This window comes from Lonchura striata, chromosome 3 (genome assembly GCF_046129695.1).
Source record: "Lonchura striata isolate bLonStr1 chromosome 3, bLonStr1.mat, whole genome shotgun sequence".
NCBI classification, from domain to species: domain Eukaryota; kingdom Metazoa; phylum Chordata; class Aves; order Passeriformes; family Estrildidae; genus Lonchura; species Lonchura striata.
The window spans coordinates 46,164,784-46,192,611 of NC_134605.1; the positions used below are offsets into that span (position 1 = coordinate 46,164,784).

Consider the following 27,828-nt stretch of genomic DNA (forward strand, 5'->3'; position numbering starts at 1 on the left):
GTCACAAAGTAGAGGGAAATATTTTTTGGTAGTGTACAGGGGGGTTTTAGTGCATGTACAGGGGGGTTTTTACTTTGTACATGGGGGTCAGAAGTTCTAAGATGGAGGAAAGTGGGCTGAACCCATCCTTCTTCTTTCTTCTTCCTTACCTCCATGTTCTTGGTGATGTTGGCACTCACAGATTGGTTTAGAATAGAAAAACACTTGGTAACGTAGGTAATAGGTATTGGGGAATAATTGTAAACATGTTATACGTAATATATCTTATAAAAGATAGCAGCAGCCCTGGGCGGGGAGAGAGGAGAAGAAGACACCGGACAGTCAGGGTGTCAGGAGTGTGTGCCTCTCTGCCTGGGCCGCTGACCAAAGGGCCGCAGCCCGAGAACTTAATCTGTTAGATAACTAGCAATAAAACATCTTGAGACCGAACAAGAAGAGATTGCGGAGTTTTCCTTTGGGAACACGGGTTGGAGGAGAAGCTCTACCACCACACGAGAACCCCAACCAAACCCGGGGTTCTCACAGTAGAAAGCTCTGTAGAAGACTCCCTCTAGAACTTTTTGTAGATTTCTTTTCAGGCCAGCTTCTCTGCACTATTTACTGTTCTACCATTCCCAGACTAAATAAGTTACTCAGTGTGAAACTGAATACTTGGGGTCATATTTATGACTCTAAGTGCTAAATGTTTTCTGGAGGGATAGATTGCCATTATTTTGAGGTAAAACAGCCATTGAACGGGAAGCAAGAAAATAAGTTCAAATTTTCTATAGGTAGATATTAGAATTAAAAGGAAATTTTTTGAGCATTTCCCATAAGCAGAGCAATGTGCTAGGAATTCAGAGTAGATTCTTCCTTTCTATTTAATGAAACTGCAAAAGATGATGTCATTAACTTTCACTATGTTTGGATGTTTTCCTAGAATACTCTATATAATATGGCTCAAACAGCAGAAAAATCATGCTGTCATAATTAAATGCACACAAATTTAATGAGTCTTTAGATGATTACTGGTTCAGTATCCAGTGCTTTTCTAATCTAACCCTGTAAAAAATCCCCAAGTTTTTGTTTTATAAACATACAAGTTATAGATTACTCTTTTTTTAAATTAATGCTTACTAAGTAAAGTCTTCCTATTAAATGGATAATATCCAAAATATAAAGCATTCAGTCCTTCTATGTGTTTTAAAATTGTAAGTCTTCCTTACCTCCTTGTATTAGTCCTTGTTTTCTCATAAATGAAATTCTAATTTTGTAGTATTGAGTTGTATTTATCATGTAGACATCTGTTGTGCAGGGATTCGGGGCCTCTTACTCAGTTTGTTTCTACGTGCTTGAAAATGTGGTGAAGTCAATGCACTAATCAGTTCTAGGTGGTCTGTAGATTATGACTTGAATTGTAACCTATCTTGACTATTTCTTTACTAGATGTATCTAGTCTACTAGCTGTCAATCTTGATAAGAGGGGAAAAGGAAAGAAAATGTTATTTTAAATAAATTTTAAATAATAATTTTCTTTACAATTTGCATCAAATTGCATACTTGAAATAGTTGCAAAACATGGAGAATAATGCTGAATGTAATTGTGTTTTGGTTTGTGGCTAGTTTTGCTGCCAGATGAGAGTTAGAAACCAAGGAAGATCTAAGTCATATTATCTGATACAACATTTCTTTTCCATATACTGGGATCTTTGTATATTTTAAGTAAGATTGAATACTTTTATGAGCTATAAAAATTACATACTGTATGAAATGTCAAGATGCAGAAATGAGTTGCCTCTGAAAATGTCATGGGATTAAAATATGCTTGCTCATACTGTTTCTGCACATGCTTATATATATATGTTTTATAGTTTGGTCTTGCATATTTTTCTGGTTAATCTTGCTTATTATTTTGTGACTGACTTTCCCATTTCTGTGTATTTACTCAGTCTTGTGTGATAATTACATCTACCATTGTGATGATGAGAGCTACATTCAGCCACTTTTCATTTTCTTGCTTAAGTTTGAAGTACTTTAATGGTCTTTCAGATTCTGCCTGTAGTCTGTCATTTTATCCTCCTGTGGCACTCTTATTTGAATTTGTTTTGTTTGGGTAGTGATAATTCCTGGCTTACATGACAGGAAAAATGGGGTTACCAGAGGTTAGCTCCTCTGTACTGCATTTCACTATTAGATATGTTCTCCTACTTATGTTGGTGATAGCTGCATAGGAATTATGTACTATTTATGCCAGTTGAAATTTAGCTGCATGGAGTATTCTTAGCAGATAGTGTGTTTTGCAGGAAGGGGCCAATGGATTTAGTTTCCTCATTTCTGATTTTACTGTCTAATTTTAAATCAGGGTTCACAGTCCATAACAGTAGGACCTACTTCTTGTAGCTAGCACTAAAAATATGTTGTAAGAATCTCCTTGAAACAGACAATTCATCTGACAAAAGAAACAATGTTAGAAGAGTATTTATGCTCTTCCCCCCCTGCTCCCAGTCAGTTCAAAAGCAGTAAATATAGTTGAAGCATGACTAGAAAATATCATTTTAGCTAGTGGCAAGAACAACAAAAAAAATCTTGTTTGACACCTTTCTTTCACTTCAGGAAAATTTGGAATGGAATCCAAGCTGTTTACACCTGTGATTTCTTCTGTAATCAGTTTCTTTCAAAGATATGGTTATCTCCCTCAGGTTTTGTGAAAATTCTCATCTGACTCCAAAGTTAAGTCTCTGACTTTTGTCTAGGATTTCTATTAATTTCAATGTCAATATTTTATTAATGCACCTAGACTAAAGAAAGACTAGAAGCTAACATTGAATATACATGCAGGAACAAATAATTAATAATTTACAGATCAAATCTTCGAGAGAAATGAGATTTAAAATTTATGCTACTAAACTATGTGGCTATAAGGAAAGCAAGAAGTCTGAAGTAATCAGAAACCCAGTTAGTACTGTTGACCCTCTTCTAAGTTTGTATAAATAGTGTTTGCTTTCTGAAATTAACTGAATTTTGTAGATTCAGGCCACAATGGACTGGTTCAGTGACTCTGTGGTACAAGCCTCTTGGTAGGTACAAGACACGCTGTCTAAATTGAATAACATGGCAATTTTGGCCTAATGCTTATCGTGCATTCTGCTGTCAGTTCTGTCTTCAGTAGTGTGTCCTAAAAAAATCCAGATCCAACTGAAATCTCTAAATAAGAGCTTCTTCAGAATTAAGACACATTCTAAGGATAAGAGATATTTTATTCCTTTTTTTCTTTTTGTAGCTGTGATAGAAGTAACAAAACAGATAAATACATGGGTTAGAAGCAGTATGAATGAGTATGTAAGTGGTATGAATAAGTATATAAAGCAGAAATAATATTTCAATGGCAATCTTCAAACTGATACCTCATAGAGAAAAAAATACTATATGATAGTTTCATTTTGAAGTACCTTACTCATATTTTAATGGATTTTTTTGGAACATCTTGTGACATTTTCCTAATACTATCAGAAAAATTACATATACAAAAAGGCTGGTGTTGATATTTCTGTATTATATTGTAATAATTTCCATAGGTGTCATTTGTTTTATAGTGTCATTTATAGGCACTATAGTGTACCTATGAACAGTAGAAACTCAAAATATCAAAACATTATCAGTAATTAATCTCTGATTTCTGTGCTCTAGAACCCTGCTGGCATTAGGTTGCCACGTTGGAATTGCTGATGAACGTGCTGAAGAAAAAGTGAAAAAAATGAAACTTCCAAAGAAGTAAGCTGAAATTCAATGTGTATTCTTGTTATACAGTAGGGATTAAGTGAATTCTATTTTAACAATTCAGTATTTATACAGCTAGTTTTATTAGTTCTTGGGCATGCATGTACATGCATGAATTCTCAGGAATTTTCAGCAATTTTCACATACCGTAATTCACGCTTTTTCTTCCAGAAATTTTTCACCTGATATGTAGACAAATTTAGGTTTTTTCTGTACTATGTTGTAATGTCTGACATTCATTGTTATGTATTTCTTTTATATACTGTGTATCACGGAGACTTCGTAAAGAATTTTTACAGTAACTTTGCCAATGTATTTTACAGTGCTGCATATGTCTAAAGTTCCCTTTTGAAAGTTCTCAAATGGCCATGACTTGAGGTGTAGAGAGCTGGTAGAATCACCTGACTTTTTTCCAAGTGATCTGTTGACATCAGCATTGGGCTGGACTGGGCTTAGCCTGGTATGGTATAGTGGCCTCCACTACCACAGCTCTGAAACCAGCTCTCATGGCCCAGCCAAATTGCCCCAGTTTCTTAGCATCAGTATACACACACAGAGTTTGGGAATAAAGGACCTGAGAACTTGGACGCAGTTGAGATAATGGAACTTTAGTTTCCTATGCCTGACAGCCCTACTGCCCAACATACACTTGAGCCCAGGGGATGAAGGTCGACTATATGTAAAGAGTCAGAAAGGTAAATGCTACAGTTTTACTAAGAGAGAACTTCTGCATGGTCTGTTTTTCCTGAATTTAAGACAGTAATTTAGTTTCCTTGGTTATGACTCAGAGGAATGGTAAATTCTGGTTGCTGAGTTCCTGCCACCAGTTGCAACTCATTGCTCTTTGCAGGTATGTGTTCTGTGCAGAAACAGCTGTTCCTCTGGGATTGCATATCTCCATTATTCACTGCAATCCTTCACTGACCAATACATTTGTATTACATGGAGTCCCTGAGGCCAGTGTAATAACCTCCAGTACTTTTAACTAAAGGACGTATTTCTTCCTTTTGTGAGCCAAAAGCCTGTGCTTATTCTGATTCCTGCAGGCTTCTAGTAATGCTTTACTACAAGGTAGCTGTAAGAACCTGGACCATCAGGTCTTTGATATCTACCACACTGCACAGATTTACATACCACTGATATTACAATTTCAGAATCCCTGATGCAGTGGCTTTGCCAGAATTAATGGGAATAAAAGCAAAGTATTAATTCAAGTTCTCCCCCTACCAAAACTGTTCAGTTTTGGTATCCCAAAATAACTGTTGATCTCTCAAGGAAGAAAAGATATCTAGGGCCTTCTTGTATTTTCATTCTGAAGTATATGTGCATTTGCAAGACTGTTCAAGTGAATCAAATTTCCTGCTATTGAGAAACTGCAGATAAATCTCAAGTCTGAAGAATTTATACTTTCTAATATAAGAAGACCAATAATGCCAAGTCTTTTTAATGTCATTAATTGTCATACCTGTAGATACCTGAAGTCATACCATACTTACAAAGTTAGAATTTTGATACCTCACATATAATGGATTGGAAAAACTAGCAAAAAGGAGAGGAAAACATCGTGGCTGTATTCTTAAAAGCTTGGGCAGGGGAGCATGACAGGAAAGAGCACAGTAATTGCCAACCTGACAAGTGTGCTAATTTCATATGTTTCACTGTTTCCATTACTGTCTTGTTTTACTCATCTCACTGAAGTGACTTCACAGAAACCTGATGAGAAGTAACTGTGAGGGCAGTGAACTCCTGTGGGGGCTTGCTGTAATAGAAACCTGCAGATTGGGAACTATGTGGATGGCTGATTTTGGAATTATGTTCCTGAATTGCTGTTTTCTAGGTTAAACTTTTTCTTTTTATTGTGGTAATTTTGAGGGTAGATTCAATGTCTTATTTATAGATATAATCCCTCTTAAATACCTGGTTGTTTTAAATTATTGTTTTCAACAAATAATTTTTTTAAATGTGTTTTAAAATGATTGTTGCAGAAGATAATTAATTAAGATTGGTAAAGTATTTTAATATTTTAGGATATAAATGGAGATAAATACTGTTTAATTGTATGGGTTTTTCTCTGTCAGTACAAGTTAAGAAAATTACCAAATTGTTTAGAAAATAATTGGGCAATTATTTAAACTAGCTCTTCTTTATACACCCCAGGGTGTAAAACTTCAATGAGAGCATGTTGTTGTTTATTTTCCACAGACTCCTTTTGTTTCAACCAAAATAGTGCTTTGTATGCTGGAGGAGAAATAGAATCATAGGATCATTTAGGTTGGAAAAGACCTTTAATGCTTTACGTCCTCTATTGAAGGTTTGCTCATAAGTAAAGTAGGACATTTCTATAATTAATGGGAAGGGAATAATTTTATCAAAGTAGCATTCCTAAGAGCACTAAAAAAAGTGAGGAAGTTGCCTTTCTATTCTGAAGTCATGCTTAAATTTAAACAGTTGCATTTAAGCATCCTATGATTTGAAGGATAATTAAGGTATGAATATTATAAAGACATTTTAAGGTGGCTTTCAAAATTGGTCTCGAATATGCCATTTGACCTGCTCTGTCTTTTAGCATCCCCTTATGCAACAGGAAGAATATATTTTTTCATTTCAGTAGGAAGTAAATAGAATTTAATAAGTATTGTCATCTGCACAGAGGTAGCAATAAAATTGTTGATATAAACATTTAGATAAGCAACATCTTAATCTACTACTTTGAATATGTGGCATTACTAAAATACTTTAAAAACATTTTTAATTCAGACCATTTGTGTAGCTTTCATTACCAGTTACTTCATCCCATCAAGATGCAATAAGCTTGAAACAGAATCAAAATCAAAAACAAATCAGTAATCAAATTTACATTATTGTTCTTTACATTCAAAGGCAGATACCAGATTTATATAGATATGTTGCATTGATGTTATTTATTTCTTTTGTGGTTTCTCATAATTTTTTTTCTTGCTGGAAAGTAACTGCACGTTCTGTTTTTATTCAACAGCTATCAGTTGTTGAGTGGATATAAGCCAGCACCCATGGATCTGAGTTTTATCAAACTGACCCCCTCTCAAGAAGCTATGGTGGATAAACTGGCAGAGAATGCTCACAATGTGTGGGCAAGGGACCGTATAAGGCAAGGCTGGACATATGGCATCCAGCAGGTAAGGGCTAACTTCAGACACTTAGAACAGCACTTATCTATTGAGAGATTTCGCAGCTAAATGGAAATACTGGTGACACACAGTCAGGAAAAAACAGCTAGTGAATGCAAGTTTGTCACTCAAAGAAAACAAAAATACATAATTTAAAACACTCTTGCTAAATAGCAGTATAAGATTCTTACAAGCAGTATTAAAAAACTTGGTGGTATATTCTTGTAAGCTATCTAAATCTCAGGGTGAGAAAACTGCATGCAGGAAGCTAACGTGCTCCAGTATTTTAGGAAATGCAAATATTGACTTTCACCAGGGCAATCATTTAAATGTTTGCAGTTCTGGGAATTGAATAATTTTGTTTATCCAGGAAAATCAAAATATAAACTTCTAGTAATAACTTTGCTAATATGTTGTATTTCTGGCAGAAGCCGTGCTTAACTAAGAATAGTTAAGTTAGACTCAAAGTGCCAGTCCTACTTCAGTTGTTCTGCTCCAGTGAATATGAATATTATTTGATACTTTTCCCAATGTGTTACAAAGGAGGAGAGTAAGAATAAAGCAAGGTGGATTATTAAAAGCAAAACTCAGGTTCTTTTGTTTCTTTAGAAAATCCCCAAAACCAGTCAATTGGGTGTACCATGAGAATAATTTAGTATTTTCCAAGACAGCTTCTACATCAGTTTTCTCTTAAGATTTTCTGTTCTATTTGTGATTGGTTGTGAATTTTATATACAGAATGGTCTCTTCACTTGTGTTAATATATGTGTGATAGCATTTCACAGTGAAATTTTAGGACAATTTACCCCTTGGGGAAAGAATGAGTTTTCATGGTTTAATGCTGAGCATAAAAGATCACTATTTTTGCAAAAATGAGGTACAGCTGTTTTGTAGGTACATACCCTTCTTCTCCTTGTTTTTGGCAAAAATTTGAATTATACATTTCAGTGCCACATATGTCAAATTTTATTCTTCTACAGGACCAAAATTCATTCTATTTGAAAAACCTTTGTGTAAAATAAAATAATCTGGACTTTTATATATTAGGTTAAGCACTTCACCTCATCACATGCAGGTATGCTTATGTGACAAAATATATGCTGCGTATTTGCATTTCAGTATTGTTCATTATGGTATCTTACTATGAAGCTGCCATTGTGTTACTCTGTAAGCTTTTTTTTAGGAAATCTATGTTCTGTATTTGTGTCTAGACAGACAGTGAGTCAATTCTTCTGTTTGCAGACTGGAATATATGTATATTCTCGACTAGGAAAGAAAACACTGAATATAATTCAGTGTTTGTGCAACTCCCTGCTTTCCCCAGGATCAAATTTTTCCATAATACTGCACCTTTAAGTAAGAGGTGGCCTTTTGAAGTGCTGTTAACATTTCTGATAGAACATGAATCATGAGAAGTGTTGGAAATGATGGTTTTCTGTTGTCAGGTAGGGGGAGGGGATTAATTAGTTTTGAACTCACTATTTCAATCCCGTGTTTATGGAGTCAGTGCACAATTCATTTCTAGAATGAAAAACTGTATGTTCAAAAGAAATATTTCTAATATATTAAAGAATGCACTCAAGAATTTATACCATGTCTCCCATATTTTTTATTCTTCCAGAAGCCAATAATTTTCAGTACAGGACCTTGCAAAGTGGGAGCTATGAAATGAATGAAAGTTGGGAAATTGTTACAACTTTGATAGAAACTTCACATAGCCCAAAATTAAATTTAGTTTTGCAACAGAATTTATTGATTAGGATAAAGTTAAGAAGTCTCTGGAATCAAATGCATCTCTTGGCTAATTATATTTCTAACTAGCTTTGGGAAAATCTAATCTTGTGACTCACATGTGAATAAATTTCCTTAGATCTTGACGACAATTTATCCTTTGTATTGGTTTATCTTTGAAAAAACCCACAAATAATTTTGCCATATTTATTGGAGTGAATTTGCAGCTAAATTGCATGTTTTCTGAATTAGTGAGGTATTAAGTAGGAAAGTCAGTTACCCAGTGTTGCTGGTTTGGGAATGATACATAAAAGATGTAATGGGAGCGGGTGGCAATGAAAAAAATTGTCCTTTACATCTTCACAATATTTTTATTATACACAGTCTTTATGTATGTTTCAGTGTGCCTGTTGAAATAGAAGGTTTTTGCATTTGAAGAGATGTAATGTGATAGTCATAAATCATTAGTTTTATTATGGTTTCCCAAAGTTGCTCAAGGCCCCAATTTGGGTTTTAAAAAGCACCTTAAAACCCCAAAAAACATAGATCAGACAAATCTGGTATGGGATATAACCTAAAATTAAACACTTCAGAAGAATCATGAAGTCTGTCTTATGTTCTCAGTGCTGTGCTTAGGGAAAGAGACCAAACTGACTGTTGAACCTAAAATGTTGTAGCCCTGTGAGAAGATATTTTTGAGCTTCAAAGGGAGAGAGCAGAGAGGGAAAAGGAGGACTCAGATCTACTCACTGAACAGCTCTCTGTATTTTATCTACTGACTCCTAAAATAGTTTCCTGAAGGAAATTCTTGTATCTCTGGCCTTCCCTAGGCTCCCTTTCTAATAAATGTCCTGCTTGCTGGACATACCATGAACATTAAATCTCTGCTTACTTATTAACATTTATAGCCTGGTGTGATAAAACTCATGGCAACTAGAGGTTTTGTTTAAAACCCTTTAGCCTTGTAATTACTGAGTGGTACATTAGCCATTTTTCAAGAGTTTTAAAAGATTAACTCTATAGCAGCAAGGATGTCTGACCATCCATTCAGATGGCCAAGGACAAGGTTTTGTATTAAAACCTTATTGGAATGGTAGCCCCTAGTTAAGTTTTCAGATATTTTTTAAGCAGCCGGTGTGTATCAAGCTCTGATTTTGCCTACTAGGTTATGCTCTGAAAGAGTCTTAGACAAATACTTCTGCTCTAAATCTTGACTGGGCTTAGGTATATATGATAAATATTTAACTGTTCTTCCTTATTAAGACAAAGGCAGTTATGGACATACAGAGAAGAGTCTGGAGAATTTAAAACAAAAAATCTTAAGTGCCTATGAAACTGATCACATTTGGAGTTGGAAAGACATTTTATTGGGGTTTTGCAGTCCTGAGTTCTTATGCTTTAAATATCCAAGATTTTTCACTGACTAAAGACTTTTGTGTGCTGAGTTGTGCACTCTTGTTGAAAATGCAGTGTAATGGTGCAGTGAGCAGTGTCACAGTTATACTTTCAGCAGAGTATGATTGTAAATGTGAACAAGAGCTCAGAAATATTCATGACCTTCAGGAAGTACATTTACAAGGTCAACAGTATACTTTACTCCCTAATTCCTGACAGACAAGTTAGCACAGTCTCATGGATAATTAAACAGGTAGATGATGCCCTTTTTCAGCAATAGCATGTCTTGCAGAAGGTGCCATGCTTTGGATATTGATGTTGATTTGTTCTTAATTTCATAATCTTTCTCTTTTCAAATATTTCTTTTTCTTCTGGAAAAAAGACCAACAGCTGAGTTTCAGGAGTGCTTACAATATGCAGATAACAAATACCATTTATTAAAACCCATGAAAAGAGAGCAGAAGAGCAAGGTGCTCCTTTCTGGGTGCAATGCAGAGATGCCTCTCATTTAGCTGATGTACATATCACATGGCAAGCTGCCAGCTCTAGGTGTTGTCCACACTGCCACGTGCTTCTGCTGGACTCCAATTATTTCATGGGCTACATTTTGTCATCCTGTCACATTACTGTGACATGCTACGGTACTGGAATTAAGTGACATGATGTTGTGCTGTATAATACTATATACAGATCTTGCAGAGCTGTAAAATAGTTTACTAAGGGAAAGAAGTTTACAGATGTTTTAAAGTAGATTAACTAATCCATAGGAAATATGTTATGAACAGCAATCGTGCTGTGGCTGTAGGATGAATTAAATAATCTAGTAGGTTTGTTCAATATGAGAGCCCCATAATTTTGGGATTATATAAAAATGAAAAAATTAAAGGAATACTCTCAAGCAGTTAAAGTATAAAGCATTTATTTATTTAAAAACTGTTGAGGAAAATGCCTTCCAACTTCCAGATTTTTTTTCTTCTTCTAAATCCATTACTGCTTGTCCGGCTTTTTTCTTAACAAGATACAACAAGCTGCATTTAATGCATGACTATATACAGTATTTTTGTTCTGCTGCTGCAGAGCCAGCCAGCCAGGAGAGGGAGCACAAGTTAGCTAATCCTGTTTCCAGAACTATCCCAACAGCTGTGGTGACATTGATCACAAATAAGTATTTTTTTGGTACTGCAGACTCACAGTTGCTTATTGCTCCATGAATGGGGAAAGCAGAAGGAGTGAAACAGGTAGGAAAAAAATATGTATTTCTGCTTAAAAGAGCACATTAAGTAGCATGGGTAAGTGGAAAAACAAGCACAAAAATCAGTATGAAAATATTTGACACTGTCCCTTTAAGGGAAAACATGATTACCTGCAAGTTGGTGGTCTTTGAACTGGGGAAATGGTAAATGTACAAGGACAGATACAAGAGTTAGATCCAGGAAAAGAAGTAATATAGCCTTGCTGTAATTGAATTAAAATAATCACATTTTTGTTATGTGAGAAGGCTTTTTTTATTTTTTTAACCTTTATGGATTTTGATATTGTCCTGTCATAATTACATGAGTTTTTCCATTTGGTTACTTTAAGGAATTTTTCTTAACAAGGTAATGGGAAAACAGCACTGAAGTATAAAAGAATGTATTTGTGACTAAATCTTCACAAGCAAATAGAAAATATTCAGAATACATATAAGTTTATCCATTAACTTAGGGTCTATTTTGGCATATCCATGAACTTAGGATATTTTTTGATATTCATAAAACTGTGATTTTATGCATACAGAAGAATCCCAACATCCATATAAATGAGGAAAAGACAGAAGAGTCAAGCTTATAGATCAGAAAGCAAATGAAAAGAATTTAAAGTACATTACATGCCTGTCCCTCTTCCTGAATACATGATTTCTAGGTCTCCCTACTGATTTTAGAGATCACAGGCAAAGATTCTTTCACATTTTACTTATATACATTGCCACATATCCTAATAGTTTAATCAAATGTTATCCTTTTTTTTCTTCATATTTCCTTGTGTTTTGGCTAGAAAAGCTAATAATCAGAAACCCCATTTATACTGAAATAGAAAAGGTGTTAAGAGTTTCACTGATTTAACAATTGCTTATAAATATTGGCAACCTAAAATATTTCTTCTGCTGTGTGAAAAATATCTTATAAAAGATGCTCTGCTGTTCCTGTCCTAGAATAGTTGGTTGGTATTGCCAAGCAATTATATGAATATCTTACTTTTCCTTGGCCCAAAAATAAAAGACATGTTGGTCTTTTATAGTCAGGATCTTAATTTTTTTCGGATTTATAGAAAGTATGTGGCATCATTAATTAAGATCAGGTGTTGGTCTTCACAGACTGCCTAAGGCTGCAACGCAGAAGAGGCATTGTGCTGGAAAGTCAGGCTGGGTGAGATATGCATGCGTGGGAAAAAATCAAGTTGTCGCTTATTTTTTCATTAAATAAATATAAAGCGAGCATCTTGTCCTTGTAAAAACCACTTATGTTACCTCACTTTGACATTTTAAATGATTTATACTGATATATTAGTTCTTTCCATTTATAGTCAGGGCACATTCTGCCAGGCATTCCATATGGCTACAGTCCTCAGTGAAGATGGCAGAAGCTGAACACATGTTACTAAGGATACACATACTTCCAAGGTTAGACCTTAGCTGCTAGCATTCCAGGTGAGGAATACAACCTCTGCTTTGGTTTGGTGAATTTGGATTATTAAAGTTTGCTAGGAATATGGCTTTGTTGTGCTTTCTGGTTCTAATGCTCTGGACTTTGAAAATTACTTTTTTAGTAAACACCAATTTAGAATTGTATTTTTCCTTTTCTCCTGTAAGATGTTTTTTAATTTTCATGGTTTCTGGTTAAACATGAGCTACTGTGATAGGTGTAGCCCTCTGGATAGCGAGGCATGAAAGGTGTGGGATGGGTAAATGACCCTGTTCACAGTGTCTGTGCTGCACATGCACATGGTGGCTCACTGGTTTTCTGGCAGCACTGCTGGTAAGCTTGCCCCATAGCATTTCTTGTGGGAATTGCTCAGAAATCTTTGTGATAGTGAGAGGAGTGGATCTCGCATGTTGGTGGAGATCTGACAGCAAGTGGAATCAATTCACAGCTGTGGAATGAGGGTTTGCTAATGGTGCAGGGAGCTGAGAAAACAACAGTACATCTTTCTCACTGGATGTATGCTGAAATACATTTGTTTTGTGTTTGTAGTTTAAACAGCTTGCTTATGAGAATAAAATAATTTTAGTATCATACAGACTATGTATCTGTACAGCTCTTATACTTTAAATCACAAAATGTATGTTCCCAATGAACTGTTACCATATTTGCCTGCACTCTTCCTACTATGTGTTTTAACTTTTCAGTCTTTTCCTGTCTTTCTTTCTGTTAAGCACTTATCTACATATGCTTCTGGTGACTTTTTGTTCCCTTTAGTCTAGTGGTTTGTGCTGTTCCTGAACTTCTTAGAGATTTGGGAAGGTCCAGGAGTACACAGCTTTGCAATACAACAGTATTTACAGTTCTGAAAACTACATTATTATTTTCAGATATCTTTTAGAGGTTTGTTTCTTGTTACTGAACTACTGCTGAAGCACACAACCTGATTACACACACTGCATCTCTTAATAGGTTCTTTTAGAGCTGTTTGTAGAATTTGACTATGGTTTTCTCTGCTGTAGACCATATGGACATTCCTTTTTCATTCTTACATGAGATCTGTCTGTGCAAGTTTCAAGACCAGTAGGTCCAGTGCCACGAGATCTTTTATCAGTTATAGACACATCGCAGACTCATTGAACAAAAGAATGCACTTTACATTTGATGTGTGTTTCCCTTTGAGTTACTTTGCAGCAGTGTTCTTTACCTGTCATGGAAGTTTTAAGAGGCTTGTTGATATTTTTTAGTGTGTGTGTTTACGTGTTTTTTCTGTAGTTCTTTTCCTTTTAAGTGCTATACATAGTTTAAAAAATTTATGCAGTTAAATTGGCCCACTGTTGACCAATTATTGCCTAATTGATATGCTTATATACCCTACAAAAAAGCATAAGAATGCCCATTCAAATAGTTGTTCGTCTATCATTTGCTATGTATACTAGAATCTGTCACATACACTGTGAAAAGTAATACTGATTTTTCATGGTCAGTGCAATATCACTGATGTTTAACATTATTACTTCCATCCAGAGCACATTCTGCCAGGCATCCCAACTTTTTATGGTTGCAATGTTTTCCTAAATAAAGTAAATTAAATTTTAAATTATTAATGGATGTTTGTCACATGAAATGAAGACAAAGCTTTGTAATAAAATACATAGGCTTTTCCTGCACCTTTTTTTTTTCTGTGATATTATGGGTTCTGAATTCAAAACAAATGAATTATATAAATAATTGGTATGATCTACCCAGCTCATACAATTTGTCTGTTAATAAGTAGTTGCCAAACAAACTGTACAAAACAGTCTTCTGAGGAATCATTAGGCTGTCAAATCTGGAAAATTCTGGCACAAAAATTTAAAAAAATTAGGTTGAATGTTAAAACTTATTTTAACAGTCTACAATAACTTTTTTGAATTGAGTAGGAGGAATTCAGTATCTTTACTGCTTGGAAGTGTACTCAGTAAAAATTACCACTCTTAGCTAATCAGTTTTCTTCTTGACTTGATTGTGAATGTGCAAAGCTCAATCACTGTACAGGATCATTCTCTACACTTTCACCCAGAGAAGTGCAGAAGATCATTAGTACTAAAACTTATGATGACTATAACAATAAGAGTGCTTAATTCAGAAATTATTAACATGTTCAAAAATTAAATAGATTTGTAATAAGAAAAAAAAAAAGGAATAAAGTTGTTAAAAGAAAAATCTTTTCTCACATTCAAATTTAAAGATATAGCCACAGTCTTGAATAGGTGAAAAAGGTCACAATATTAATTAAAATTTGTCCCAAGGAAAAAAATTTGTAAAATCAAGTTGATTTAATACATTCAATTTCTGCATTCCTTTTTTCTTTCTTCTTGCTCTCATTTTGTTCTTAGCCATTTTAAAAGCACTTATATTACATTGTATACAATGTTATCAGCTGATTGCCTGTGTGCTAATTTGTGTTAATGGTTGCTATGGCAGCTACAAATGCATTAGTCTAACATTGTATCATAGATAAGAAGTTGCATATTTATTGATACAAACTTTCATATTTTTAAAGACAGTGCTTCACAATGTATTTTGGACATAGAGTGCTTCAGAGGAAATATTTCTCTCTTTTGTGTTCTTTCAATAACAAATAATCAAATGCATAGTGTTTCATCACTTCAGATGTTAATGTGAATACTCGTATATCAAAAAATAATTTCTCATAACATTTACTTCAGCATTTGCTTGAAGGACACAGCCCTTTTCCACATCTACCAAATTAAACATTGGACAGCAGGATGTCAGCTTAAGAATTTGGAATAAATGTGAAAAGAAGATCCTTCAAATGGTATTAGTGTTGGCCCTGCCACTGTCCTTTCCATGGAATATAATTAGAGATGATATGGTTTTTTAATTTCTGTCCTCAACAATGCATTACCTTTATCTTTCTGTTAGCTCTTTTAGCATATAGGTAATGCTTGTCCCTTAATATTTCTTGTCCTAGAGGAATAACTTGTAGCACCAGATTTCATCAAGCACTGCTTTATAACTGACCTTTCAGTGTCTGCTCACTATGACAAGGCAAGAGGCAGATAGTCTTGCATCTAAGCATTTAAAAGGTAACAAAAGATGCCTGCAATATTTTTTTTCAGAATGGATGTTCCATTTCTTGTCTTCTTGAAAAGACAGAGTTGAAACCACATATATTCCTAAAACTAGAACTGTAGTGCTGTAAAAGAAGTAAGGTACTTTCACTGTAGACACTGTCTTCTAAAACAATAGGCATTGGTCTTGGACTTATTAATAAATCTAACCAATAATAAAAGCCCTTCAATATCTTTGGTATTGTACTGAAGAGAACAAACAGCAGCTATTTTTTATATGATATGTGTATATATGATATGTGCAGTCTGTAATTTTTTTTTATAAATATAGATATTAGGAAAAACATGGATATCTCTTTGCGTAGTTTCTCTCATTGCCAACAAATTCTGACACGATTTGAGAAGAAAATACAGACAAGAAAACAATTCTGTTAGTCACTAAAAATTAGATTAGCCACTTAAATAATCTAGTTAAACACTGCTTTTAAATAAGATCATTTTGCAGTAGAGGAAAACCTAATCAATATTTTTTAATAAACCTAAAATGCAAAGAATAAACCTTACCAACACTTTCATTTCAGCTGGAGAGTGGTTAGTTTGACTATCTATTGCAAAGAATTGCCATGTGGAGCACATGAATCATATTCCTGCAAACCCCTTTATTTTTTAAAAATACATGTCTTAAATAGTTTTATAGTGAGGCACGGGTTTATTATCTGATTTGCAATTTATTAATTAGTGCTGCACACATTTATTATTTGTTATTAGTTGTATTTTGGTCTTTCATTTTTATCACGTTTGTTATTTGGGCATTTCGTATATTTGTAGTATAGAAATGTTTCAGCTTTAGTTAGAAAAAAGTTTTTTGTTATGGTAGATGCTTCTCCAGCAGTGTATGAAATATAATTCTCTTGACTATTCTGGCATACTCTTTGGATCTATCTTTGTTCCTGTGGTTTGTACTGTTACTTTATTGAATATTTGACAGAAACTTACAGCAGATATAAGACACAGAGCTTTGTTTATTTGTGTGTGTCAATTTTTTTTTTTAGTGAATTCAGTCTTGTAGTTTCTAGACTATTGCAATTTCTCTGATTCCTTGCCATATTTGAAGTTACATGCTTTCAGTTGGTATAACAGTAATTTTTGTGGTCTTATTTGAAGAATTATTTTGTCTATAAGATAAAACACAGTTCTGAAATTGAAGTGATTTTTCATACTAATGCAGGATGTGAAGAACCGACGAAATCCTCGCCTTGTACCGTACGCTCTTTTGGATGATCGCACAAAGAAGTCCAACAAAGACAGTCTTCGGGAAGCAGTCCGCACCCTTCTAGGCTATGGCTACAATCTGGAAGCTCCTGATCAAGACCATGGTAATTAATTTTAGTTTTTTTTCCTCAAAAAAAGGTTAGAAATTTCCACTCTGCTACTGAGTTTTTAGGTCCAATAAAACATTTTGAACAGATGTTTCCAAATATGATGGGTACTTTTCTCTTCGATCTTAATTTCTTTCTTTCATTTTTGTTTCCTTTCCTTGTCCTGTGGCCTCAAATGAATATTTACAAAATGTAACATTTTTACATTCTAAAGCATTTCTTTAAAATTTAAACCAATCAATACAATTTTTGGGAATAGTTTTTTATTTAATGCTATGTTTGCTATTTCAACACAAAATAGGAAGAAAACCTGTAAACTCAGTAGATGTGAATTTTATATTCCTAATATTTTAACTTTAAATAATGAATATTTTACAGTTTGTGTACAATCTTGTATTTAAACACTTAAAGATGCAAGATAAATTTTGTATAATGAATGATTGCAAACCAAATTTCTGTGAATGTCAACCTGCAAGTCTATAATTAGATAGTTTGTTAGAACATTTAAGTTTCTTGGACTTCCTCAGGTCTTGGATGTTGAATTTGATTATAAGTAAATTTTAATTCACTTTTTACAAAGTTTTCTTTGAATTTGCATCATGGCCAGGTTGAATGTTTTATTGTTACTGTGGGCAGTATTTTCAGTTTGAGACATCCTAGAGAACAAAAAAAAAAATATCTGAACTAATAGCAAGGAATTTTTAAAACGCACACAATGTTTAACTCAATAATGGCAGCATATATAATGTTAAGAAAGTGCAAGAAATCAGGAGACATAATGTACAAATAAAAAATAGATCTAAACACTATCAACTCTATTTTAGAAGTTCACTTAAAGATAAGGAAATATGGAATAATCAATTTGAAACTAGCATCTTTATAATCTCAGCAAAATTTGGAAATTTTGAGAAATGTGTCTAAACCTTTTTTTTCCCTTCATATAGTGATAGTGATAGCTAAGTTTTGACCTATTTAGGCCTAAACCTTTTTTTTCCCTTCATATAGTGATAGTGATAGCTAAGTTTTGACCTATTTAGGCCATAGACCTTCAATAAAGCATTTCTGCTGAATACATAACACATACCTAAAGTGTACACAGGGAACCTCTCTTTTGGCATTTCCTCTGCAAAGCATATGTATTCTCTGATCCTCAGCTTTTATGAGATACTGCCATTAAATTACACTTAAATATGAGGCATTGCTGAGACCATGAATGTGTAACAAGGCTGGATTGCTGAACAGGTAGAGCAATGTTCCTCAGTGGAATGGACAGTGTTCGTGGCAAAATGCCATGGTCTCACTCTTAAATCTGCTAAGATTGGAGAGTGTAACCCTGCTGCACAATCCTAGAATTTCCTCCCCTCCCACTGTTGGGAATGAGATGCTGCAAAGAAAGACTCAGTGTGCCTTCTTGGTCCTGGGAAGGTGGGTTGGCTGCCCCAGGAGGTATTTGCCTCTTGTGAAAATATAGGGGATGTCTTGTGGGAACCCTGGACTTATTCTGGGCTCCCATTTTGAGTTCTGACATCTCCCCTCTCTGTTTGAATCAGAAACACCTGCTTTGCCATGTTGTTCAGGGCCCTTCGAATGCACATGAAAATGCATAGCAGAACAAGTAGAACTACAAGCCCTTATAAGAATATAAAATACTATTTTTAAAAGTTTTTTCCACAATGGTGAAAGATCAAAAAAGAGCTAATGAAATCATCTCACCAGAATCCTGTAACTTTTTTTTTCTCAATTTGCTGATACTATTTTGCATCTGTTTTATTTTTTCATGAATAGATTTTGAATGATCAAACAAGTCATGCAGCACATCCCCTCAAATTTTTCACATGTGACAGCAGCAAATAACCAACTGCTGCCTTGTTCTGAAGCACCGCTTGTCTTGCACTGCTGATATCTGTTAACATGTCACTCAGTGCAGACGAAATGGTACAACTGTGTTTGCTCAACCAGCATGCTATGTGGTCCAATTGTGTCAAGGCCACCCCTAATGCTGTTTGGGGTGAAAAAATTGCTACTGCAATTCTCCAAGCCTTGTCCCAAGTACAAACATCATTATCACAATTTGGCTATATTGTTTCAAAGGATCTTTTTTCTTTCGTGTGTGTCTGCTCCTTTAAAGTTCTCAAATCAGGTGTTATCAATGAAAGTTCCCCAATGCTGCATGGACTGCCCTTGACTTTTGCAGGGATAGCAGGCCAAATTCTGTCCCCGCAAATCAAAAAACACTCTCTTCAGTAAAGTGGCTGGGTGTTGAAGGGATAGTTTGCTTGTCACTTTGGTGTGATTGCACCAGGATGACGCATTTCTATAAAAGAGCTGATTTGGAATGATATCCACTATATGATTATCTATCTTTGCCACTCTCAATGGATTAAATTTGATACGAAACTTCATTCTTGTTGACCCAAAAAATGTCCAACTCTGGAGGTTCAAAGTGAGCCACAGGAAGGAACTGTGTCCAAACATGCCATCCCTCCACAGGATCCAAAAAAGACTTCAGAACCTTTTGGAGGGATGTCCCTTGGAATTGGTCATTCCTTCACTGGCACACCTACCAAGCATGTTAAAAATTGTTTCCCCAGTTCTGAATGGGTCAGGCAAATGCTGTCCAGACCCGCTGCTTTTGCCAAAGTCTCCGACACATTTTCCCTTGGTTGTCTCATGGGAAAGCCTGTCCCATTGCCCAAGGCAACAAGCAAAGGAATGAAGCACATGAGCACTATCTGTCTGAACCCCATGTCCATGTCCCCAACCTCTGTGAGAAACCCAGCAATGCAGAAACACCCAAACAACACTTGATTCTCCAGAAAAGACCCCAAGTCTCTGAGTTGTCAATCGTTGTCCGACGAGATATCTGCAGCGTTGCTGTCCATCTTTGTCTGCATGCTTGCTTCTCTGGTCCACATTCGCTGGTATCTGCACCCGATAAGGTTTCACGTGCCTTGCTGACACCCACTTTGGTCCTTGTTCTATAGAAACACAAACAAAACCCTTGCCCCAAGTTATGAATGTAAATGGACTTTCAATTTGTCCTGATTCTGGATTTCTGATCCTCTGTATGTTATGATCCAAACATTGCTTCTGGAAATGTGTGAACTGAAACATAAATGTGGAAATATATCAACTGAAACACAAATGTTTTCAAGCCTCTCAAAAGATGCATATTTTGTGACATCAGTTTGCCATAGCTGAAGGCTTTTTCACACCTCTCGAATTGGTCACTCCTGTAGATACAGGACGCTGTACAAACTGACACTCTGACAAGCACTGATGATTTTCTTTGCCTGACTTTTAGAAAAGCGAAAGGATTCCATCAATGTTTGTATATTTTTGTGAAAAAATGCATGGCTCAATTTTTCTTGCTCAAAAATGTCTGGCAGTGTCTGTGAGATGGGCATTGTGAATCTGTCTACATGAACATTCACTTTTACTAAAAACCTCGGAAGTGAAGAATGCATTCTGATGTGTATAACAAAATATTTATGTCCTTTGTTTTCTAGTAATATTTTCATGCATAATAGATATGAATATAAAACTTCATTGTCCATGTTTTAAAAGTGATTCCTCTAATTGTTTGACCACATTTGCAATATACACTGAATCCGTGATCAGATTGATGGCTTCTGAAATAACTGAAAAACTCTGACTACTGCTACTAATTTCACATAACTTATATTTTATTTTCTTCTAAAATTTATTTTTGCATTTAACGTTTTGTGAGCTAAAAAATGAACTGTGCAAACTTCTGGGTACTCTAACAATGCGATTGAAAAATCTTGTGACTTTGGATTGTCCACGCAAAATATTTTTTCTTTAAATGTAAATGAATGATTAAGAAATCATTCATTGTCAGCAATCTGGTGTTTGCCTTAACAATGATCTGAGCCATTATCTCTAAATCTGTGAGAACTCCTTTTGAGGGCCTGTAAGCTAAAAACACACTTTAAACTTCTGTGAAAATATTACCACAATTCTTGCTCAAAGTTATTAACTTGACTGATTTTTTCAATTTGATCCGTCCAGTGTCTGGCACTCTCCTTGTGTTTTCCTCGACAGTCAGCAAAATCAAGTCTACAAAAAAATTATCTCAAAAGATTAAAATATACAAAATCTTCATTGCTTATTCCAGCCTTATTTCAGGCACTTCTTCACTTCTTTTCTTTTTTCTCTTTACACATTTTTTCTTTTTTTCTTTTTTCTTTTTTCTTTTTTCTTTTTTTTTCTTTTTTCTTTTTTCTGTCTTTCTCTTCTTTTCTTTTGAAACAAGGTTGAAATATAAAACATAATACAGAATAAGACAAAATACCATAATAATAAAATGCAGAAAACTTATCAAAATCAATAACAATTCAAGAAAGTTCAAAAGAAAGATTCTAAATAACATAGATAAAATTGAACAAAGCATGATTATCAGAAACATTGCGCCAGCAGTTCAGAGTCTGCACACAGCTGAAACATTTGTTTCCAGTGAAAATTGGTACCCCTTCCTGGGCAGGGCTGACAAGTTTCAACCAAAGCTGCGTCAGCTGTCACATGTGTAGGATCGAATCGGTGGATCAAAATGATCTACATAACATTCATTTTTGTGCAAAAATCTCTGAATTTTGCTGGCAAACTCATCCATCCAAGTTAAAATCAGGACCTGGCCAAAACCCAAACTTTAAATTGGAGTGATGTCCCTTAACATATTATCTTAAACAAAGCTTATACTAACATTACATATATGATGCCTAAAACATAACAACTTATTATAACATTTTCATATAAAATAAACACTCGAAGTTCAAACTGATAAATTGATCAAATGACACAAGGATTCATTCTCCTTGCAACTCCTTTGAAAGAAAGGATGTTTTTCAATTTGAAGAAATCATAAGATTAACAGTAACAAAAGGCTGTCAGAATGCTTCAGGCACCTCTCTCTGAGATCTTCTGAAAAATATTTGAGAATGATAAGAAATAGAAATGCAATGGTCCCACTCATAAGAGATATAAAAACAAATCAGAGAGTTCACCTAGAAAAATGTGCAATAATAGTTAAAATCCAAAATGAGACTTCAGAATGACATGTAACCTGGATGAGATTACATAGACAACAATAAAACATACGAAAATTCACTATGAAAAAACAAAGCACAGAGCTTCACCTGATAACATGATAAAATTTCTTAACAATAACATTTGTAAAACACTTAAATAGTTAAACGTAAAAGAAAGAATTTGGAAACAAACACTCTTTGTATCATTACGCAAAGAAATAACAGACTATACAACTGATAATTAAATAATGAAATCAATCTCAGAAAAACTCAGAATAAATTCCTTCAAGACCCTTATACACTGATAAACTTGTAATAAACAGAAAAGACTAAAATAAAACTAAGGATCCAATAAATTGTATCTTCCCTTTAAATCAATGTTCATTATCATCTCATAAACTCTTTCAGTTCTTATCCTTAAAGAAAAACAACTAAACTTTGTTAATTAAATAAATTTGACCTTTGAAAAACTTAATTTTGAATCAAACATTACTTAAACTTAATATATAAATATCTTGGTAAAAATCCCTAAATTATATTAACTGTATGAAATCTATATGTATCAAATTAACAATATATAAATCCATTATCAATTAAACTCTTATAAACTTAACTTTTTCAGGGCCCAAACTAAGATAAACTTAAAGTGATATACTCTAATTATACAATACTTAACTTAAACCAAACTATATATAAAATTCAATTCTATTATTAATAGAATGTTAAAATACAACTTGACTTAAACCTTAATATAATAAATTACTAAAGTTTCATGCTGTTCATTTTTCTATCCCAATTCTCATTATGATTTCTCTTTTTCACATTTTGTTCCACAATCTTCTTCATCACACCGGCTGGGTGTATCTGCTAATCAATCCTGTCACCTAACTAAAAAATCTGGGGTTAGCGTTTAGAAACATTGGAGAAGTTTGGAGAAGACCCTTACAATTTTAAGTGGCGACTTAACTGTATCTTATTTTTTGGGTCAATGCTGGAATTCCATCTCAGCATTGCTGTGGGACATTTGGTGCAATAGATGTACTTGCAAAAAAGTTGTTTACTTTGGCTGCTGTGGTTTCTGGGCTGTGCCATGTGTTTGTTGTTAATGTTTGGATGTGAACTGCAGTGGAAAAAAACCTCGGCATCTCCTGCTGCTATCACAACCCAGCTCTACTGTGGAGAGGCAGCAACCAAGGAGATCCCTGCCTTGGCTCTGCCCAGTCCCCGCTTGCACAAGCCTGAGTGGTGTGGAGTGGAACAGTTTTGGCACAGTCACACCCCACTTTTGCCTGCATTGGGGTGACTGTGTCTCTCTCCTGCTCTCAGCCCCCGCTCACGCCCAGTGTCGGCTGCGCTGAACCCGTGCTTGCAATCTGTCCCTCTCAGCCACTTATGTGTTTGCAAACGAATGCACAGACTGGATTCACCCCCTCTCTGTGTCGCCATGGGAATGAGGGAAGGAACGCCAACCCTGAGTGCGCACCGCTCCGCCGTCCCCGGCCATGGCCGTGGGCTTGGGAATGCCCCCTCCCCTCTCCCGATCGGACCTGGCACTGCTCCGGTCCCGCTCTGGGTCGTCCCGCCCGGTCCCGGTGGCTGTCCCCAGTCTCAGCATGGTTCAGCGCTCTGCTGACTTCATCAGCGCAAGCTCGCCGCTTCCCACTGCTGCTGCGCCCCGCGCCACGTCCCGCGCTCTCGGGTTTCCCCCCGCCGCGGTCGCTGCGCAGTTTGTGGATGCCTGGCTGGCGGCTGCCGCCGCCACTGACGCTGTCAGTGCCCGTGTCGCGCTCAAGATGCAAGAGACTCTGCTCTACTGTTCCATGCACTCTGCTCTCCAATTTGCACTTCCGATAATATTTGTGCATTTCTTCTGACAATTGATTTACATTTGCAAACCCCGTACTAATTCCTGATAAACATTTGAACATTTCTCCTAACAATTGATTCATGTGTAACTGATTCTTGTTGCAATAACTATTCTGTTCTGGCCATGTCTGAAGTTGGCAGGGATTGGCTGTGGGTTTATGCTGGCTGTTGCCATGGGAAGTGCAACGGACCTGTGCCCTGAGTCATCCTGGCCACGCCCTGTCCCTGCCTGCGTCACCACGGGGGTGTGTGGATGCCCCTGCTCTGACCCTGGCTATGCTTTGGCCTCGCTCCACCTCGCACCGCCTTCAGAGCCACTGCTGTCCCCCCTGAGACTGGCACAACCACCTTCCTGTTCCCATTCCGGCCCTGATGTCTCCCATCTCGCTTTGCCCCTCTCCTGACTCTGTTCCAGCACCCACAGCCCGCGTGCGCCGGCCCCGCCCCGCCTGCGCCCGTCCCACGCGTTCTAGATGCGAAAAATCCCCTCCACCCGTGGCTGTCGGGTTTCGCTGAACCTTCATGCACATGCCCACCGCCTGATTTGCAGCGAGGGACGCCTCTCGCTGTCCCTCTGCTATTTTCTCAGCGGGTCTGGCTGCCGCGGTCAGAGAGCTGCTGTGGTCAGGGAGCTGCCTTCCCGAGCCTCTTGGGCGGCCACTTTTGCAGCTTCATGGATTCTTGACACGGAACGCATCACGGGACGCTCGGGACGCCTGGCCGCTGCACCCGCGCCCCTGCCGCCCTGTGTCTGTGCTGTTCCCGCTGCCCCCCCTCTCGTCTGCACCGCGGGCTGTTTTGAACTCCCCGCCCGTGCAGCTACAAAAGATTTCTCCTCTCCTCTTCCCTCTCTGCTCTGCACTCCCTCTGCACCCTCCCTCACCGCACACGCCGCCGCCGCCGCCGCTGCCCCTCCCGCCGCGGGTTTGGACTCGAGCAGCGCTTGGTCCCTTCCCCCACTGGGGGCTGCGGCTGTGCTTGGCTTATCTCTCTGTCTGGGGGATTTGTGCATTAGAGGAGCTCAGGGACTGAGGTTCGAGGGAAACTGAGGAACAGTGGGAACCTGGAGACACAGGGCATGATGACAGACCATCCCCTGATTCTCCATGGGAGGCAATACTGCTTCCCCTGGATCTGTGGTGAGGAAAACTGCCCCAAGCTGCTGGCTGGGCAACCTTCCCCCTTTGTGCTCCCATAGGAGCCCCAGCTGTCCGGCCAGACATGCTGTGCCGTAGAGCTGGCTGTAATATTGTCCTTGTTAAAAGCAAAAGTTTTGCGGCAGTTTTATCTTTTTGTTCTTTTGTGGCTTGGTAATAAAGTTGCTTATTGATCCCTTGCCAAGAATTCAATCCCAAGACAAAATATACATCTCTTTGCAAGTGACTACACTGCACCTACAATAACAAAGCTTTCATTTCATTTGGAGCTATCTCTACCTGATGGGTAGAAGTCTTGCCCTATAGGGCTAAAAAAAAAATCTTTGGTGTGTCCTTGGGAGAATGCCTTCCCTCCCCACGTTCTTATTTTTGACCATTCTCACCAAAAGCTGAGTCAGCATGAAGTCAGTCCGGAGATGGCACTGTTCATCGTCCAGCAGGCAACAGGCGAGAAATCCCAGGCGCGCTTCTGGTTTCTCTCCTCCTGGCTGTCCTCCAGACGAAATGCCTTGGTGAAGGTCAGGTTCTTATCTTGAGCTTTCCGCTCCCTCTCTTCTTGAAATTGCAGAGTGTGTGTGTACTGCTCTTCTTTTTTTTTTTTCTTCTTTCTTTTTCTGCCGATGAAGGTTGGAGGTTGTTTGATGTTTCTTTTTGTTCTTTTTGTTGATGCCCACCCAGGGACGCCGTGTGTGGGAACCCCGGACTTATTCTGGGTTCCCATGTGGTGGTGAAATTTTTCCTCCAACCCGTGATTCCAAAGAAAAACTCCACAGTCTCTTGTTGTTCGGTCTCAAGACGATTTATTGCTAGTTATCTAACAGATTATGTTCTTGGGCTGTGGCTATTTGATCAGCGGCCTGGGTAGAGGCACACACACACACTGACATCCTCTCTATCTGCTGTCTTCTTCGTCTCTCTCTCCGCCCAGGGCTGCTGCTATCTTTTATATGATATATTACATATTACATGTTTATAAATTTCCCTCAATACCTACTACCTATATTACAAAGTGCTTTTCTACTTTAAACCAATCTGTGAGTGCCAACATCACCAAGAACATGGAGGCAAGGAAAAGGAAGGAGGAAGGACAGGATCAGCCCACTTTCCTCCATCTTAGAACTTCTGACCCCCATGTAAAAACCCCAGAGTAAAAACCCCCCTGTACATGTGTTAAACCCCCCCTGTACAATACTAAAAAAAATTCCCCTCTACTTTACAACTACTTTTACTATACTATCTAACCTTTTGTGACTGCTTGTTCCACCTCCAAAGTTGCTAATTCATTCCATGGCTCAAACTCAAAATCACAGCTGTTTTTCAGCTGCCTGCCAGGGTCTAAAATGCTTCTGACCAAGGCCTGGAACCTCTAAAAATGTCTGAGAGACATTTTGAGTTCCCACAATGTCTAATGATGTAGGCAAGAGGGGGATAGAGCACACTCCTTTTCCACAGTCTCTTCCACATCCTGCTGAAAAATAGTAATCACCTTTTTCATTTACAGCTCTGAGAATCACATGCTGCTGCCTTTCCTTGGGAATGGAGTGTTGAAAACCACTCTCTTTTTCCTTAGAATGCAGAGATCGTTAGCTAGTTCTGTGAATGGAGTCACTAATGAGATGTAAAGAACACTAGTGCAATCCTTGAATCTGAAAGATATATCTAGGTTGTTGGAAAATTCCCAGAGGAAAGGAACTGCAGAACAGTATCCCATGAATTAGTCTTTCTTGAGCGAAGACTGGAATTGTATTCAGCAAAATATTTTTTTAGGGGATTTTGATTTTGGCTATTTAGATTTGCAGTTTATGAACTTCTTAAGGTATGGAGATGCTTCAGACATGTCACAAGGATCCTCGTTCATCAGCCAAAATTCATACTGTTATTTAGGGGTTTAGAGCCCTCTAGTGGTGTTCTGCATCTCCAATCATTCATTTTTACTAAAACATTAATTTTACAAAGTTCTCTAGTATTGGTTTTTATGTTTTGTTATTATTATTACTTACTGGTTCCCTGCAGCAGCTGTATTTTTGGGCTTACTTTAGACTCTAGAAAGCATTTTGTTACTTAGAATCTAAAAAGAAAACAATTTCTAAGTTACCATGTTTGTGGTGCCTCATCTGTATAGGTGAGGTATTAAGGGTCTTCAAAAGTGTTTTTAAGGCATTAATTGCATAGATTATTAAAGAGAAAATTTTACTGATAAAGAACTATGTGGAAAAGAGTTGCACTGCTTAGAGGAAACTTAATGAACCTCACCTAACTGAAGTCAGACATGGTAGCATGAGAAGTGATGGTTAATTCTGAAGGATGTAATTTTATAGGCTATCCTAAGTGGTATTGGAAATGTGGACCTTGATATGTGTGAGAAAATAGAAGAGAAAGAGAGAAGTTCTTAGCATGGCCTAACAAACAGGTGCAAGAAGGTGCAGACAAATTTGATCTTATAACAAACTTGGGCAGAAGAGGAATTGTGGTGATTAGACTGGAATGCTGACTTTTCAAATATTGCACAGGCTTTATTTGATATATTACAAATTTGTGGGAAAAGATCCATGTATTTGGCCTTTTTTCTCCCCTAATCTGAGAAAAAGAATCAAA

The 27,828-nt window shown here is 36.8% G+C and overlaps 1 protein-coding gene across 6 annotated transcripts in view; it reads left to right on the forward strand.

Annotated features, from left to right (window-relative positions):
- The window catches only part of RYR2 (ryanodine receptor 2), a 381,271-nt gene that overhangs the window by 212,634 nt on the left and 140,809 nt on the right, over positions 1-27,828 (forward strand). For all 6 annotated transcript variants that reach the window (XM_021527067.3, XM_021527070.3, XM_021527068.3 and 3 more), the window contains 3 exons: positions 3,667-3,750; positions 6,752-6,911; positions 17,012-17,159. In XM_021527067.3, the coding sequence (XP_021382742.2) occupies positions 3,667-3,750; positions 6,752-6,911; positions 17,012-17,159 (392 nt within the window). The remainder of the gene's footprint in view (positions 1-3,666; positions 3,751-6,751; positions 6,912-17,011; positions 17,160-27,828) is intronic.